We start from the raw sequence: 18,147 nt of genomic DNA, 5'->3' as shown, positions 1-18,147 counted from the left end.
AACCCTCTGAGGGGAAGTCTGACACTGGCCCAGGTGGAAACTTTCAGAATTTCATAAAGAGGAAAAGGTGGGAGAGCTGATGGGAATAAAAGACTTCTGGAAGTGGTGCTTGTAATCCTGAGAATTTCTGTTTCAAGATACTGCCAGAGCCATACATGCACAATTGGACTTTGGGGATCTCACCTGAGAACTGACTATGAAGAGAGCAGAGACACCCAGAGGTTGCTGTTTCCAAACGGTGGTTTCTCTGCTGCCGTCCATCTTTCAGCATCACTAGCACCCCTGCCGTCCTTCTCAGAGTTCCCAGCCACACACCCATAACATCCAGTCATTGAACAGGTGCTGAGCAATAACACCTCAGGGAAATGAACGGAGGTAAATGGTCATTACCAATGCCCGTTTTCATTAATGCAATAGGTATGAAGGACGGGAGCATAGTTCTGATTTACTTTAGTACGCTTATAAAGGTTTTTTTTTTTAGGTACCTTCAGACTTATTTTTTTCTAACTATATATTTTGTACAGATAACTAAGTTTTTCCAGCTACAAGTAGAGACAGGTAGTTGAAAAGAATAACTGCTCTTGAGATTGTAGCATGGTTACTTGTTTTGTAAATTATTCAATATTAATCTTCTGGTCTTCATATCTGTGACGGGAGTGCGAGCCTCTCCTTACCCCCCTCATCTCAGGTTAGGTAATTTGGTGAATATTCAGCTAACGAACTCATTTTAGCTATTTCTTTTGCCAGGAAACCAGGGCTTTAACAGTAGATAAACAGGTCGTACAACCACTGGAGGCTGTGAAATGGTCTCATGGACCAGGTTTGGTTAATGTTGTGTTTCTCTGCTCAGTTGAAACAATTTCTGGTTTGTTTTCCGGTACTCCCTCATTTTTGTTCGAGAGTTTGTTACATTGTATGAAATACAATAAAATTTACCAGTGTATTTTTTAAATTATTATTTGACTATTGTGTGTGTCTGTGGGTGTGAGTGTGTCACACAAATGTGTGGAGAGCAGAGGGCAACTTACTCTCTTTCCATCACGTGGGTTCTCGGATTGAACTCAGTTCATCAGGTTTGGTGGCAAGTACCCATTACCTAATGAACCATCTCTCTGGTTCAGAACTCACCAGTTCACTGAGAGAAGTAGGGAGCAAAAGTTAAGGTACAGGTGAGGAGGCAGGGAGGAAGAGAGGGCAGGACATGTGACAGAGAGGCAGTTAGTCCCATGTGTGCTTCTTTTGTTTGTTCTGTAGGTGGCTTTGGCCTGTTGACAGAAGGGTTTTACCTATCTGTTGCAGCTTTTGTGTGCTATGGTTTCTGAAGGTTTTGTTTCTTAAGGAAAGTTTGTCTTTTTATCTGTATATCTATGATTTTATTGTTTACTTGAAGAGAAAAAAAAAGTAGCATTTTTGCCAGAGTAGTAGTAGCTCTGGAAAGTAAGCTCAAAGAAGAGGTGAGGCCAGTTGGGAAAACAAACCAAACGCTTTCCTTCCTTCTCGGGCTGCCTCCTGGCCAGCCTAGCCGGGGAGGGGCGGAGCTGGACGTCGTCCTGGAAAAAGGTGTGTGGGGGTGGAGGAGGCTGCAGTTAAGGCCCTCAGGTCCACCTATCAGCGACACTCTACCTAGGGCTGTAGTCCAGTTACTGTCTGGTGCAAAATCCCCAGCAACACCATGGACAGGCCGGAATCACGGTGCCCTCCACCAGGCTCCTTCAGGCTATTTGTCCTTACATGCCTCCTGGTGAGTGCCCCAGTTTTTAACACTGTCCTCCTGCCTGAAGCCTCTACCTGGGGCTGAGGGAGAAGAAATGAAGGAAGGTATTTCTCGTAGCTGCTCTTGGGGTTTTGAGCGGTGGGCAGGCTTGCAGGAGAAGAGTTGAGATCCTTTGAAGTCCTTACCATCCTGGAAGCTGTCCAGCATTTCAGGGTTACCAGCACCCTTTCATGTCTGCCTTGTGGGGGTAAGTGGGGTTGTGTTACTGTGAGGGAAGGAGTGTTTTCTGGCACATTCTCTCCTAAGCCCTTTGATAGGGTCTTTGGTTATTGCCCTTGCTTTCCTGCTCTTTGCTCGGCTCCGAAGCGCCTTAGAAAGTTAATGCAAGATGTGACAGCAGAGGGGCTGCAAAGGGGGGGCGGGCAGGGCTGGCAGAGTCCCGGGCCGGGTTCCACACCACGCCCGGGTTCCACACCACGCTGTGTACTCATTTGGAGTGATTGCTCCCCTTCGCTGGACATCATTCCTCATTTTCAAAAACTGCTGTAAATCTCTTTGAGGGTTTTTGTTTTGTTTAAGTTCCAGATTTGTAGCCAGGAAAACATATAAGCTGAATGTTGTGTTGATGTCAAGGTATTTACAGATTCCGTAGAAGTTTAATCCACTGGGTTGGGTGAGGCTTCCTCGGCCTCATCACAGGCTTGTGAAGCCCACTAACCTCTTCAAGGCCACATAGATACTTCAGGACACCAAGAAAGGAGACTGGCATGGTGGTGTACTTCTGGAATCCTAACACTCAGGAGGCTGAGGCAGGGGGATCCCTGCAAGTTTGAGGCTTACCTGGACTACATAATGAGTTTAGGCCATCCAAGGATACATAGCAAGACTCTATCTCAAAAAAAGAAAAGAAAAAAAAAGAAAAAAGAAAAAGAAAAGAAGGAAAGAAAAGAATAAAAAGGGAGAATGGCTGGATCAAATAAATAACTGAATGAATACATAAAATATTTCATATAAGTGTAAAATTAGAAAAAATGTATAGTAAAGATACAAAAGATATAAAATAATAAAACTTTATAATGTGAAGATATTTCTTTAAAACTTAAGTTTGGGGAGATGCATTAGTCAGTAAGGAGCTTGCTGTGAACCTCATTCCGATCTCCAGCCACTGGTAAAGAAGAACCAGGCACAGCAGCACACATCTGTGACCTCAGCACTAGGGATGGTGGGGACAGGTAGACCCCTGGAGCTCATTGACTAGCCAGCCTAGCTGAGTCAGTGAGCTCCAGGTTCAGTGAGAGACCCTGTCTCAAAACCAAAATGGACCCCAGACAAAGAACTGCAGGCGGCTGAGGAATTCTGAGAGCAGAAGTCTTCCCCAGAGAAGAGCCCGATTATCCATTACCAAGTGGTCAGCCCTGAAATGATCTATCTATCTATCTATCTATCTATCTATCTATCTATCTATCTACCTATCATCTATCCATCCATCCATCTATATGTAACACTAGATATTGAACAGATTGTATATATATATGTATATATACATATATGTGTGTGTGTGTTCATATATGTGTGCAATAATAACAAAGGAAAGGAGGGGAAGTGGGAGGGGTTGGAGGGAGGAAAGGGAAAAGGAATGACATTATTGTATTTTAATTTCAAAAGAATAATTTTTTAAAAGGTGGAAAGCAACTGAGGGAGACACCCTCTGGCCTTCACAAGCACAGTGTTCTGCACACATATGCACATGTACACACACAACACACACTAGTCAGAGTTTTCCCATTATAGTGAGTGGTATGGCATTGACAGTGGTGACTACAGCTTCCTTCAATATAGTGAATGTTTCTGTCAGGGAATATGAATAAAAATCAATTTTACATTCATATAAGTCATTTTCTAACCTGCCATTCATTATTGGGTCCACACTGATCTTTTTGTGCTTATGATACTTAATGTCCACAAATAATTTTCACTGCCTAGAGTGCCAAGGTGCTGAAAACAGAAATAAATGGGAGTGAAGAGTTCCTGTCCAATGGCCAAGGCGACAGCAGCTACAGTGTATTTCCGTGTGAGGCAGTTCCGATCCCCTCTGTTAGACGGCAATGGCATCCCCTTCCCTGTCGTGAGTCACAGCTGTCCCCAGACATTGCTAAGTCCCCTGGAGGACAGAAACCACCCGGCTTGAGTTTGTACCCTGTGCCTCTGGTTACTTTGAGCTGGGGGCTGCCTTAGGTAACACTGCGTGGTCTCTTGCCTCTTAGTATTTTGGCTGTGAGCTCATCTCATGCTTCCAGGGCACTCAGTGTGAGTTTGTATTTCAGCCTGGTGTCCTCACCACACCTGCTGGCTGAAATATCCCAGAGCTTCCTTAGCTGTTCCAGCTGAGGAACAGACATGCGCCTCCTTCCTTTCCGGTACCGTCAACCTCAGCCGTCAGGGTCTTGATTCCTTTTCTGTGGGTCAACCTCCCCTGGATAAGTGTTCCTTTTGTTTACAATTGTGCTCAAGTCTCAGGGCAGGGAACTCGGGAGTCACAACCTGTGCCCTAGCTGCCAGTGACATGTCAATTCAAACAGTCAAATAGTGAAAAGCAAAAAAAATATCGATCCACATTGGGAAGAGGGTGAAGAGACCCAGTGATCCTACCACGTCCATCCTCATTGTGAAGCGAGATTTAAAGAGCCAGGGATCTGCACATGTAGGCTGTCCAGGTCAAGGTGACTCACCACCCATCATTGTCTGGGGGCTGGTCTCCAACAGGGTGGTCCAGCAGACTGTCAGCAGTATGTGAAATCTACTTCCGGGAGGCAAAATCCCTCTCTTGTTGGTGTCAAGTACAGCCTTTTTCTTCTCCTAGCATGAGCATCCTGAGGAGAGGAGAATTCTAGTTTCTTGGGTTTGTTGTTTCAACAGTCAGATGGAGGAGAACAGAGGGTGACTAGAAGAAAGCATGACTCTGGGCTGCCACTGTCCTTTTAATGATGCTATACTGATGCTGGAATGGAAGGTCCTTTCCTCTCAAATGTCTTGTCATTAAGATAATAAGAAAACAGTAACTCAGATGTTTTCTCCCATGGTTGCTGACACGTGGCTCAGAATCTTGATGTCTTTTTTTCTGAGCCAGTAAAATGACTTTCTAAGTAGGCTGCTCCCTGGCCAGTCTCCATTCCTTGCCTGTTCATGCTTCCACTCTGATTGACCATATTGTCACTGTCCTACTTAAAACCACCAGCATAGCTGCGACCTGAATCCAGACCCATGCTCTCCAGCTTGACCCCTTTCTTCGTAATCCTAGCTGGCTTGGTTGCCTCCTGATCTTCTCCCCAGCCACACAGGGAGACAGACCCACGTAAACAAGGCACTCTGCACCCTTGAGTTGGCTCAGTGCCGTGCGTGGTGCCCCCATCAATAACCTGACTTACTATTTCAGATCTGATCCAAATGGTGTTATGGTTTGAATGTTTGCCATGGGCTCATGTGTTTAAATACTTGGTGCCCAGCTAGTGGTATGGTTTGAAGGGACAGAGAAAGTAGGTCACTGGAGGTGGGCCTTGATGCTTACAATTTGGCCTCTCCAGGCCCTGCTTCCTGATATGGCAAAATGTGAACAGCCAGCTTCCACACACTGCCTTCACCACGGTGGACTACTACTTTGTTTGTTTTAAAAGTTCTGATTTTTAAGGGTTTATATGTGTGTGTCCATGTGTCTGTGCAACTGCACACACATCTGTGCAGGTCAGTGTTGAGCGTCTGCCACTGTTGCTCCCTCCTTTACCTCTCTGAGGTAGGGTCTCTCACTGACCCTGGAACTAATTGTCTGGCTGGACTGCTGTCCAGTGAGCCCCTGGGAGTCTCTTGTCTGCCTCCTAGCACTGAGCTTACAAGCGTGTGCTGGCATGCCTGGCTTTTCGCCTGGGTGCTGGGGATCCAAACTCAGTCTTCATGCTTGTACAACAATCACATTACCCAGTGAGCCGGCTCCCCAGCCTGACTCGATTCCCTTAAACTAAGGCCACATGCATTTCGCCTCTCTTAATTTGCTTCTTGTCAGGTATCTGGTTAAAACAATGTCAAGAGTAACTAATAAAGAAAATTGGTGCTGACAGTCAGGGCTGTCGGGGTGATAAGCCTGATTCTATTGTTCCTTATGCCTCTGGAACTGGTTTGTGGGAGGAATCTGAAATGATTTGGAGTTGTGGGCTAGAGACCCCCTAGACTGATGTATATAGAGCCTGTGGATCACTGTGGAGGCAGCTCAGGGGACCAGAGTGACTCTGCTTCTGAGGTCCCAGAGTGGAACAAGACTCTACTGGGATAAACAAAGAAGCCCATTGAACCTGAAGTTCGGGGTCAGCCGGCATGGAGAAAGCAGTTGTACTTGTTAACAGTCCGGCCCTCAGAAGAAACCAGGACTTAACTGCTGGGGCATTAGGAAAGGTGCCTTAAGGGCAAAACCCTGTGGGTGGAAAGCTCCCTTTCAAATTCATTTGAAAAGAGAGTGCTGGAACAGAGAGTGCCTGGCTGGAACAGGCTGTTCAGGGTAGTGGTTTTCCAGGCTTAACCTCGAAGGCACACGGAGAACACGGCACCTGTGGTCTAAGTGGGAAAGGCTGCATGTGAGCTGGCAGCGGAACCTGGCTTTACTCACAGCCATGTAAAGTGCAAGAGTTACAGGGTCATGGAGGCATGCATCGAGCGTGCACAAAGCTGTGAAACCAGGACACACATGGTCAGGGGCAGAGTCCATTGATGGGGCTCATGAGCGGGCTGTGGGAAGGTGAAACCTCCATCGCAGTGGCAACCACAGGCTATTGGGGATGCCAGAAATATGGGACATTTACTGAGGAAAGTTGTAGGCACTAGTGGAGCTGACCAGACCACACACACCACTTGGGACAGAGCTGGAGGGGCAGGTAACCAAGCCCTCTGCAGTACCGAACTCTTCCCTGCAGGGTCTGTGTCTGCCCACTGGGTTTTGGTCATGCTTTGGCTCAGTTTCCCATGCTGAGCCCCTATTCTTCCCTTTGGGAAGAGAATGCTCGCACTAGGGTACTATATGCATTTTTTAATTATAGGGGTTCACAGATAGGAGACAGCCTTGAGTCTCCTGACTTTGAACTTCTGCAGAACTGTAAGACTATGAGGACTTTTTAAGATAAATTGAATATATTTGTATTGGTTTAAATATTAAGGCAACTCCATGTAGTTAAAAAGGAGGTTTATTTTGTGGGGTAACTCACAAGTGGAGGGATAGGTAACAGGGTCTGGGAAAGGCGTAGCACAGTCCAGCGGTGTTCTCTGGAGAACTCTGCTCAGTCTACCTCCAGCGTCCAGCGTCCAGGATCCAGGAACCAAGAGAGCCGGCCTATCCGGATCTCGGGTCTTCAGGGGTCCTCTCTTGGCTCCGCCTACGTGACAGTTATGGAAGCCTCAATGGAAGTGGCACTTCTAGGTCAAAGCTGGACCGGCTACCCACTACATACTTGCATTGTGAGATGGCCATGAACCTATGGGGGCAGATACAGACTATGCTGGGTTGGATACGAAATGTCCTCAGTAGGCTCATGTGTTTGAACACATTTCCCAGCTTTGGAGACTGTGAAACTTTCAGGAAAAGGCTGTTAACTAGAGGAAGTTGGCTGCTGGGAATGGGCCTTATGGGTTAGCGCCTGGCCAGCCTCTGCCTGGTCTCTGCCTCTCGGCAAGATAACTACCCCAGGCCACAGCACTGCCTCTTGCCCTGCTTCCCCAGCTACATACACCACGTGGAAGCCAAGTAACCAATACAGAGAGCATCTTCTCAACAAAGTCTGCTTGTGCTCCGCCCCAAGGAGAATCCCAGTGTGTTGCATAATTTTAAAGCTGGTGTGTTTGCATTAAGCTATGCACGACACCTGGTACAGATAAATGAATGCAAGTGAAATTATTCACTGAAACATTAGGGGAGGTAAATGCTTACCATTCAAAATCACCTTCACAGGATGTTAGCTCTTCTGGGAGGGACAGCTACAATTACCTGCAGTACCGGTTTCGTGTAATAAAAAATGGATTTGAAATCATCCAGACTTGAGTCCAAATTCTGGCTTCAACATTTAAAGCTATGGTTTTGAGAAAGTTCTTTGCCCTATTGATTTGTGATCCTCCATTTTTTCCCCTTAGCTACAAAATGCAGAGGAAAACATCTAGGCATGAGCGCTTTGTGTATGTGTGGGTAAACGTGTGTATATGGGTGCCAGAGGTCAACCTTGGCGTATTGTTCTCTGGGATCCAGTCATCTTGTTATTTATTTACTTAATGTGTATGGGTGTTTTGCTCGCACCATGTATGTGCAAGAAGCCAGAAGAGGATGTCAGATCCCCTGGAACTTGGGTTGTGAGCCACTGTGTGAGTGTTGGGAATTGAACCCAAGTCCTCTGAAAGAGCATTCAGTGCTCTCAACCTTGTTTCTTTTGGGGGGAAGGTGTGCAGTAGGGTCTGCCATTGGCCTAGAACTTGCCGAGTTTGCTGACTGTCCCATGAGCTCCAGGGATCTGCCAGTCTGTGCATCTTCAGTTCTCAGATTATGGACCACCGAATCCAGGTTTGTTCTGTGGCTTGTGGGAATCTAACTTTGGTCCTCAAGCCCACTTGGCAAGCAGTTTACCGACTGAGCTAGCTTCCCAGACCCTGGGCATGAACAATCTAAGCAGTAAAGCAAAATACAGAGCTCAGGAATTGCTTTGTGGATGGGGCTGACAAAATGATTCCAGTCTGGTGGAGCCGGGAGTCATTGACCTGTTTTTCTTTTCTGCTGTGTAGATCCTGACAGCTGTTCTGATGTATCCTATGCTCAGGACCATTAGCCTCTGGTTCCACTCCTCCCTCACTAGGAGCTATGTCTCTGGCACTTACTCCATCGTTTTTGTCAACTATCCCAATGAGCAAATTGCTCGAGATGTTGCCAGGTACAGTGCAGGGGCTAAGTGATGTCCCAAAATGCGTGGGAAGCTAGCAGGTACTCCCTAAGGGCCACGTTGTAGCCCTTCTCTTGCTTTTGGCAGCCCTTTATATCTACAGATTAACTCCATACTTTCTGCTTGGGGTGGGAAGAGGAACCCATTGGATGATCCTGCTCAGAGTGATCCAGGACTGATCTTTCTCAGAATGATCCCAGGGCTGGTCCTTCACTATGGTAGAGAAGTTAAGTAATTGATGGGGCAGAAAAGGAATATGAGACCCACAGAGATAGGTGGTTGTTTGAGGCCTTAAAAGAACTGTGAAAGTCAGCCGGGCGGTGGTGGCGCATGCCTTTAATCCCAGCATTCGGGAGGCAGAGCCAGGCGGATCTCTGTGAGTTCGAGGCCAGCCTGGGCTACCAAGTGAATCCCAGAAAAGGTGCAAAGCTACACAGAGAAACCCTATCTCAAAAAAACAAAAACAAACAAACGAAAAACTGTGAAAGTCTACATGGGACAATTTAAACCCTCCACGGCTTTGCTGGGTTCAATTTAAGCACATTGTGCTGCTAGTGCTTCAGTTTTGGGTCTTGGTAACAGTGTATAGTCCCTGTGTCTAAGTGAAGAGCGTGGCAGCTCCACTTCCCACATTTTTACTTCATTAATTACTTGCCAAGATCCTCAGCTACAACTTCATTAATATAAAACTTTCAGGGTTAGGTTTCCAACATAAGAATTCTCAGCTGGGCGGTGGTGGCACATGCCTTTAATCCCAGCAATCGGGAGGCAGAGCCAGGTGGATCTCCGTGAGTTCGAGGACAGCCTGGTTTACAGAGTGAGATCCAGGACAGGCACCAAAACTACACAGAGAAACCCTGTCTCAAAAAACAAAACAAAACAAAACAAAAAAGAATTCTCAGGCCATACATAAAGCAGAGCAGGGGAAGGACATCCTAAATGATTAGTTACTTAGATATTCTCAGAAATTCCCATCCCTTCTCTTAAAACCTTGGACATGCTCCAGTGGTCACCCACTCTCTTTGCTCTAGGGCCATACTGGATAAGAAGTTGGCAGCTTCTGTGAACATCTTGCCTAAGACATCCTCACTGTGAGTTTTGCCAAGGCCAGTGGAAGGGGGTTGGGAGTGTTAAGGTGAGGTCCTGGATGATAGAGAGCATGGAGCAAATGGTCAACTGTCAATGTTTCAGTGGCATTTAATCAGCACTTCACAGGCAACTGCATTCAGAGATTATGTTTATTATCAATTTATGTCACCTAAGGAGAGAAAAAAATGTGGTATATAGAGAAAGGAGGGAAAAGTCATGCTGTTTGCTCAACTGCTCACATCGTCTTGAGTGTGGCTCCCTAACTTGGCTTTACTTTTGATCTCTGAGCATGTTGAATTAGTCTCTCTGAGGCTGAGGCCTAAGTTTCTGAATCTTTAGAATGTTCTCCAGAGGCTTATGAATGTAGCTCAGTGACAGAGTGCTTGCCTAGCATGCATAAGGCCTTGGGTTTGCTCTCCAGCATAACAAAAAGGGAAGAGACGAGAAGGATGGAGGGAGGGCTAGTGGAGGGAAGAAGAGAGGGAAGGAAAAAGGAAGGTAGGAAGGAAGGAGACCTCGTGTGAAATCTTAAGTCAGGAAGCCATCTTCAAGCACTAACCTTCAGGAATGCACTGGTAGGTGCTAAATGTATTTGTTAGAGTGGCTGGACAAATTGACCTGTGGGGCCTTGACCACCTTAGACTTCTTTTATGGGTGTCTTAGTTAGGGTTTCTATTGCTGCAATGGAACATCATGTCCAAAAAGCAAATTGGGTAAGAAAATGTTTATCTGTCTTACACTTCCATATCACTGTCAAAGGAAGTCAGGACAGGAACTCAAACAGGCAGGAACCTGGAGGCAGGAGCTGAGGCAGAGGCCATGGAGGGTGCTGCTTCCTGGCTTGCTCAGCCTGCTTTCTTATAGAACCCAGGGCCACCTGCCCAGGGATGGCACCACCCACAGTGGGCTGGGCCCTTCCACATCAGTCACTAATTAAGAAAATGCCCTACAGGCTTGCCTGCAGCCCAGTTTTACGGAGGCATTTTCTCTGGTGAGGCTCCCTCGTCTCTGATGACTCTAGCTTGTGCCAGCACAATGGGTTGGGGGAAGATTGTAAAGTCTCCTCTTCAGTAATTTACCTCCTTGGGCAGGCTTGACAATTTGCCAGACTCCTCTTGTGACTGTGACAACTTGATTTTGTTCTCTTCTCTAGGTACTTTTGGAAGGGAAAAATAGAAGAATCCACTGAGATCTTGTTGGTAAGTGAGGATAGGGGCAGAGGAAGTTTTAATAGGACAATAGTGACATCAGGGCCATTTTCCAGATTCTAATTAGAAATTAGCAATGAGGCTGGGGTATAGCTCAGTCATGACTTCTTAAGTTCAATCCCCACAGAAGAAAAAATTAGCGCTGATCAACTGATTGAGGCCCTTACCCCACCTAAGATGTCTGAGGTTCCTTAGCAAGTGAGTGACCTGGTCTGGTGACCGGGAGGAATGCTAAATTCCAAATGAACGGAGGGTGGAGCTGGGGTTCGGGTCCCAAGTTGCTGATTAATTTTACTCCTGTCACAGCTAATAAAGACAAAGACTTCCAAGGTCTCCAGGCTGTCCACCTACATGAGGTAAGGCTTCTCACTCATTCCTCAGGACCAGGCCAGGATGCTCTGGATGCTGAGAGAAGGAACCTGGGAAGTGGGAGTGCTGGGCGTTAGCCACTGCCTCCCAGGAGACTCCTTGTTCTTCTTTCTCTCAAGTTCTCCTTCTGGACAACAGCGAATAGAGTGAGATGGTTTACACTGGTGGATTCAAACATTGGTCTCAGGGTCTTTTCAAAATTTAAAAATATTATTCAGACTCACAAAAACATCATGGGTTAATTTCTAGCTTGTTCCCAGTAATGCAGTCCCAAAGCTCACACTTTGAGTCTCAGTGGTTCACAAAGAGAGGTCTCTTTACCTCTGAGGTCTCTAAGACTTTGGTGAAGTCCATGAAAGTTAACCTTTTCAGTCATAATTGCTAAGGATTTTGAAAACTGTTTTTAGCTTACTTAACAATAAAGCTATTATATATTAATAACACAGATACCATATTTTTACAAAAAGTAGTCATATTTTTCCAAAACCAAGAAGTTAAGGAGAAAATGGCATTATTCATATTTTGCAAATTGTGACTTCATAAGATAACTGCTAGGGAAGGTTTTGAGTTTACTGATAAGTTCAAGGATTCAAAATTTAGAATTTTTGCTTGCAAATAATCCTCTCAGTGGCAAGAAGGGAGCTGTCCCCTTCTATCTCCAGTATTGGAGATGGGATCTTATGTCACTTCAGACCTACCGACTGGAACTGCATTCCAATAATCATACCTAGTGATTCTTGTCCACATTACCACTTGAAGCACTGGTCTAACCAGTGGCCTCAGTGCTGGCCATGTGTTAGAACACTTGGAGATACTTTTCAAATGTCCAACATAAGTACTGCCTCATAGATTCCAATTTGGTTTGACTGTGTGGGGATCAAATGCATCATCATCATTATTATTTTATTCTTCTGTCATACTTTACATCCCAACCACATTTTCTCTCCTTCCACTTTTCCCAGTCCTCTCCACCCCAACTTCCTCTCTCCCCCAGATCCACTTCTCCATTTCCCTTCAAAAAAAGAGCAGGCCTCCCAGGGATATCAACCAAACATGGCATAACAAATTACAAGACTAGACACAAACCCTTATATATCAAGGCTGGATGAGGCAACCCAGTAGGAGGAAAAAGGGTCCCAAGTGCAGGCAAAAGAGTCAGAGACACCCACTCTCCCAATGTTAGGAAGTCCCACAAGAACACCAAGTTATACAACCATAATGTATATGCAGAGGACCTATCTCAGACCCATATAGGGCCCAAGTTTGCCGCTTCCATCCCTGTGAGCCCTATAAGCCCTGCCTAGTTGATTCTGTGGGTTTTCTTGTAGTGTCCTCAACCCCTCTGGCTCCTACAATCCTTCCTCCCCCTCTTTTGTGGGGTTCCCAAAACTCCTCCTACTGTTTGGCTGTGGGTCTCTGCATCTGCTCCCATCAGCTGCTGCATGTAGCCTCTCTGATGATGACTGGGCTAGGCACCGATCTATGAATATAGCAGAATATCATTAGGAATCATTTCATTGACTTTTTTTGCCAGTCTTGTTTAGTTCTATCCTGGGTCTCTGGGCTGTCCTGCCTCTGGGTCCTGGCCATCCAGGCAGTGTCTGGGGTGGACTCCCTCTTGTGGCATGGGCCTCAAGTTGGACCAGTCATGGGTTGGCCACTCACACAAGTTCTGCACCAACATTACTACAGCACATTTTGCAGGCAGGGCAGATTGTAGGTGAAGTATGTTGTTAAGTAGCATCCCAGGTTGACTAATGTGCAGCCTGGGCTACAAGCCCTTGCTCTGCATGATAAAAGTCATTTCCTTCACATCTCAAGGAAACTAGGATTTTGTGGCCATATAGCTGTAGCTGAGTCTTAATTCTTTTTTTTTTTTTTTTTTTTGGTTTTTCGAGACAGGGTTTCTTTGTGTAGCTTTGCGCCTTTCCTGGAACTCACTTGGTAGACCAGGCTGGCCTCCAACTCACAGAGATCCGCCTGCCTCTGCCTCCCGAGTGCTGGGATTAAAGGCGTGCGCCACCACCGCCCGGCGCTGAGTCTTAATTCTAACCACAGAGATGGCCCCTTTGTTACCACATCAGCAGAGGTGAGGGAATGAGGCACCTTAGTTGAACTAAAACTGTAACCTGTGAGGGACAGCTTCTGGGTTAGGAGAGAACTCCAGAGTGCTGCTTCTTTTTATGTTGAAGTGTTGTAGAATATTATTTTAAGCTGTGTTACTTTTGTTTATGTTGCAATCGTTTAACTATGTGAAGCTGTGTTACTGTGCCTGTCTAAAACAACTGACCGTCTAATGAAGAGCTGAACGGCCAATAGTGAGGCAGGAGAGAGAAATAGGCGGGGCTGGCAGGCAGAGAGGATAAACAGGAGAAATCTGGGAGAAAAGAAGTGGCCAGAATAGGAGGAGGACTCCAGGGGCCAGCCACCCAGCCACCCAGCCACCCAGCTACACAGCAAGCCACAGGGTAAGAGTAAGATTTACAGAAGTAAGAGAATGGGAAAAACCCAGAGGCAAAAGGTAAATGGAATAAGTTAAGGAAAGCTGGCAAGAAACAAGCTAAGCTAAGGACAAGCATTCATAAGTAAGAAAAGCCTCCATGTGATTTATTTGGGAGTTGGGTGGTGGGTCCCCCCAAAGAGTAAAGAACAAACAAACAACAATGTTGAAGTCTGGCTTCCTCTTGATAGTTGTACCATAGTGCTTGTATTAGCATATTTTTGCCTCATCTGTCTATCTATAAAATGGGTATCAAACTACCAGGTTGTTATACATATTAGAATATATGAAGTATACCTATGAAGTGTTTCAAAGTTCATCTTACTGCTAAGATGTCAGATTCTTTGAATTCTATGTCTGTTTATAAAAAGAAGGTTCTGGTCTCAGTGTTCATGAGATAAGATTATTATCAAACTGATAGTCTTCAGGTTCTGAATAAACCAATTCTACTTGCTGTAAATGCTACAGTACTTATATAATACTATGGTTGGTTAAGCATGTTATCTCATGAGAACTTCCCAACGGCTCTCCATTGACCAGAAAGTAAGCAAAGAAGCATCATGCTCATCTGACACACAAGAGACTGACGAGGAGAGAATTGGCATTGTGCACTGTCAGGTGAATTAAGCAGAGGAAGGTGACTGAGCCAGGCTTTGCCGTCAGGGCCCCGTGGAGGAAGGTCAGGGATTGTTTGGCCTTAAGGCTCAAGAAAGGGGATTTTGCCAGGCGGTGTTGGCACACGCCTTTAATCCCAGCACTCGGGAGGCAGAGGCAGGAGGATCTCTGTGAGTTCGAGGCCAGCCTGGGCTACCAAGTGAGTCCCAGGAAAGGCGCAAAGCTACACAGAGAAACCCTGTCTCAAAAAATAAAAAAAAAGAAAGAAAGAAAGGGGATTTTGGTTGATCAGCAGGAGCAGTGAGGACTTTGTAGGTAGGAAGGAATTCATAGGCTTTGGAGAAGGGGCAGGAAGACACAGCGACGTGTGTGTGTGTGTGTGTGTGTGTGTGTGGATGGAGGTGAAAAGGGTGTGAATAGAAGTGTGCACACTGCTGGTCACTAGCTAAGTGCTTTGGACAGCCTGGCCCAGCTAGTCCTCAGCAATCCAGCCAAAAAGGTGTTTATATCCCCTCAGAGAGATTAAACGACTTATCCACAGTCACAGAACTAATCAGGGCAGACACAGAATTTGAACCCATACGTCTAAGATTCTAAAGCAGCAGTTTTCAACCTGTGGCTTGAGATTCATAACAGGAGCAAACATAGAGTTATGAAGTAGCAATGAAATAACGTTATGGTTGGGGTCACACAGCATCAGGAGCTGTGTTAGAGGGCTGCAGCACTGGGAAGGCTGAGGACCACTGCACTAAGGGCACGGAGCCAACCCAGCACCCGTTGAATGGGAAACAGGCTCAGGCAGACTGGACCACGGCATTAAGCAGTGAGCTGGAGCAGCTTGTAGGGCCTCCAGAGAGCCCGTGGGTTGGGTTTTATCATGTCATAGTCACTCATTAGAGCTCTGCTTTCTTTCCAAAGGTTGGCTCATCCTTTTGAAATCCCAGAGGTCTTCAGTATTCCCATGGACCAAGGAGATGCTCGCTATTTAAAGTGGCTTGAGGAGGCCATGAAGGAGAACTAAGCAGAGAGGCCGTGCAGGCTGCTGGCTGGCTGGCGGGCCTTTCTTGACTGTGCTCTGGGGAGGGCAGCCAGGCCTCCTTCCACCTCCCTAGGGGGCTCCTGACAGCGCAGAGGTGACCTGTGCATGCTGACTGATGGACTGAGAATTTCAAGGCCGGGGGTGAAGGCCAGGCAGGCCTGGGAGAACAAAGTGGAGCCTGTGTCCCCAGAGCACGGTGTGAGGGTGAGGATGCAGGGACAGAGGGGAGGTGACAGTGAGGGCACTGGGCCTACCACAAGTGCCCCGGGTGTAATTGCTCCTCTGCTTCTCGTAGGGACAGAGGGCCTTCTCCTCACCTAGGTGTGTGTGGGATAAATGTCTTCTAAAAACACTGACATGTCCTCTGTTCAAAATGATGGATCGTAGTGATAGAGTTTCAGGGGTCAGCAGAATTTTCTTGTTAGAGAGGCTTTTGTTGCTCCTGAACTTGTAGAGGTAAGGCTGGGAAGGGGCTTCTTGAGCCTATACAGGTTGGGGGAATATTAGGGTTTCACACAGCCTCGTGGGCTGAGAATGTCTTGACTTAACAGACATGCAAAGACCCTGGAGACCTAGGTTCTCAGCCCTCGGAACCTGCTGGGCCAAGGTTTTTCAGATCTTCTGTACAGAGCTTCTAGGGCTGGCAGAGGAACCTCTGAACTTCTGGAGGAATGTAGCCCCCATCCACATCCCAAGTGGAGGTGGCAGAAGTATGTGGATTCCCCCATTTTATGCAGTATCAAGGAAAACTTCATAGAATTCCGTACAGGGAGGCATGCTGAACTACAGTCTAGCCTCGGTTTCTCATCCCATGCTGAGGGCTCTCTACACCTGTCCCAAGGATCTCTGGTGAAGGGAACAATGGACATGGGGGATGTTGAACCAGGCCCTCTCCATGAATCTCACAAGGTAACTCCATGATGGGGGCACCCGTAGGGAGTTGGAGTCAGGATCCAGACGGCTATGGTGTCCTGGTTTCTTCTGTGGGGCGGGGTGTTGTTACATACATCAGGTAGCACCAGGTCCTAGTTCCAATAACTGCTGTGTGTCTCCCACCTTGTGCCCCAAATAGCAGATGTTGAAGGGTCTCCACAGGCCATCTGTGAGAACCTGATCAGGACTGAGGCCCTTCCAAAGGGCCAGAGAATTCCACTGGTAGTTTTGAGGGCTGAGGACCAGAGATGTCCTTGGTCTTAAAGCCCAGTTCTGAGGTATCTACAAGTCTTGAAGACCCTACTTAAGATGTACTCAGGACTCCGGTGTACCGTCAGGGTTGCTTCTAGGACAAAGCCCACTTTCTAGGTCTTCCTTCCTTCCTGTTCCGATCACCGTCTCAGTGCACCTCACTGTGCCCTGTTCCCGGGTTCATGTGTCCTTCCCACCCAGTGTCACTCCTCTGAAAAGCCTCTCTTCAGGCTGGATCACGAGGTGCCGGAGGTCGGAAGTGTGTCTGAATCTTGTTTCTTGCACAAGGTTTGGGAATTATTTCCTAAGTTGACATTTCAGTTTCAAGGGTTTAAATAAACAAAGCTTTCTCTATAACATGGAATTTACTTTTAAGTTTTGAAATAGGCCAAATATCTATTTTTCTCTTGAATTTTCTTAAACTTTAAGAGATTTTTACACCTGTGGCCTTCATTAGTTCATTCTCAGGGCTCTGTATGGCATCACAGAAACTTTCCTGGTGACCTGTCTGCTACCGACTACAGCAAACGGGAGAGAGGGGTACTTGCTGAACTGTTTAGGAAGCTTCCCATCTTGTCCTTGTAAGTTAGGCTTATTTGTTATCATTTTGCTGATGAAATCTGAGGCCAGAGGGCTTAAGCCACTTAAGAGGAAAGTGAGGATGTGATTCTAAACCTAAAACTCCTAATGCTTTTTGTTCAGAAGTGAGTCAGTCCCCAAGGCCACAGATCCAGAGAATCTACTCTAGCCATCTTCGAAGAAGTTACTGGTCTTTAAGACATCTGTCTGTCAGCCTGACACTTGTCCATCCATTGTATTGTTTCTTCCTTGCCATAGACCTGGAGGGTGCGACCCACACCATGGATAAAGACAGAGCAATTTAACGACCCACCACCATCCTACGTTGTCGTCCCCAAAGAGGCTGTTGGAGGCAGGCTGGCCCTAGACTAGTGTCTCCATGTGGGAAGTTCCTTCCAGCAGCTCTCAGGATTCCCAGAGTCTCTAAAAAAGGCAACTGTGGAAATGAGGAAAAACATGTCTATCTTCTAAGAGCTAAATCTTACAAGGACACAGACAGCTCTGTTAAAAGAATCCCTTCATCTGGATGTGATGGCGGAGCCAATAGTCCCTTGGGAGGTTGAGGCAGAACAACCCTGAGTTCAAGGCCAGCTACTAGGAAGACCTTATCTCAAAAACAAAACAAACAAAAACAAAACAGAAAACCAAACCAAACCACTTTCATCAAGTAGAGAACAAAAGCAGGTAACATCCAAGTGCTGAGCTGAAGAGGGAGCCTAGCAGGAGCATAAGGAGAGGCCACCAACATCCAATCTGTGGGCCTTGCTTGGGGCTGTTGCCATGGCAGCCAGTCTGCTGCTATTGGTGGGTTTTCCTTACAAATAATTTTATATACACAGTGTGTGCTTTATACAAACTCCGAGAATGTTGTTCCAATAAATAAACTTTGGAAG

General features: G+C 46.5%; 1 protein-coding gene across 2 annotated transcripts; it reads left to right on the top strand.

Annotated features, from left to right (window-relative positions):
* The first annotated feature begins 1,553 nt into the window (after window positions 1–1,553).
* Window positions 1,554–17,032, top strand: LOC114704697 (protein CutA homolog). Of its 2 annotated transcripts, none has more exons than XM_028886081.2 (6): window positions 1,554–1,741; window positions 8,516–8,661; window positions 9,702–9,761; window positions 10,913–10,958; window positions 11,274–11,323; window positions 15,370–17,032. In XM_028886081.2, exons 1-6 carry the CDS (start codon window positions 1,673–1,675, stop codon window positions 15,470–15,472), a joined length of 474 nt encoding a protein of 157 aa, XP_028741914.1. In that variant the 5' UTR covers window positions 1,554–1,672; the 3' UTR covers window positions 15,473–17,032. The 2 variants fall into 2 exon arrangements, with proteins under 2 accessions (XP_028741914.1, XP_037060403.1); XM_037204508.1 differs by having other exon boundaries at window positions 1,554–1,961.
* The last annotated feature ends 1,115 nt before the right edge of the window (window positions 17,033–18,147 follow it).

The sequence above is a fragment of the Peromyscus leucopus genome, chromosome 4 (assembly GCF_004664715.2).
Source record: "Peromyscus leucopus breed LL Stock chromosome 4, UCI_PerLeu_2.1, whole genome shotgun sequence".
In the NCBI taxonomy this organism is placed as follows: Eukaryota; Metazoa; Chordata; class Mammalia; order Rodentia; family Cricetidae; genus Peromyscus; species Peromyscus leucopus.
The sequence above is the reverse complement of the archived record's forward strand: the minus strand, read 5'-3'. Positions and strand labels throughout refer to the sequence as shown.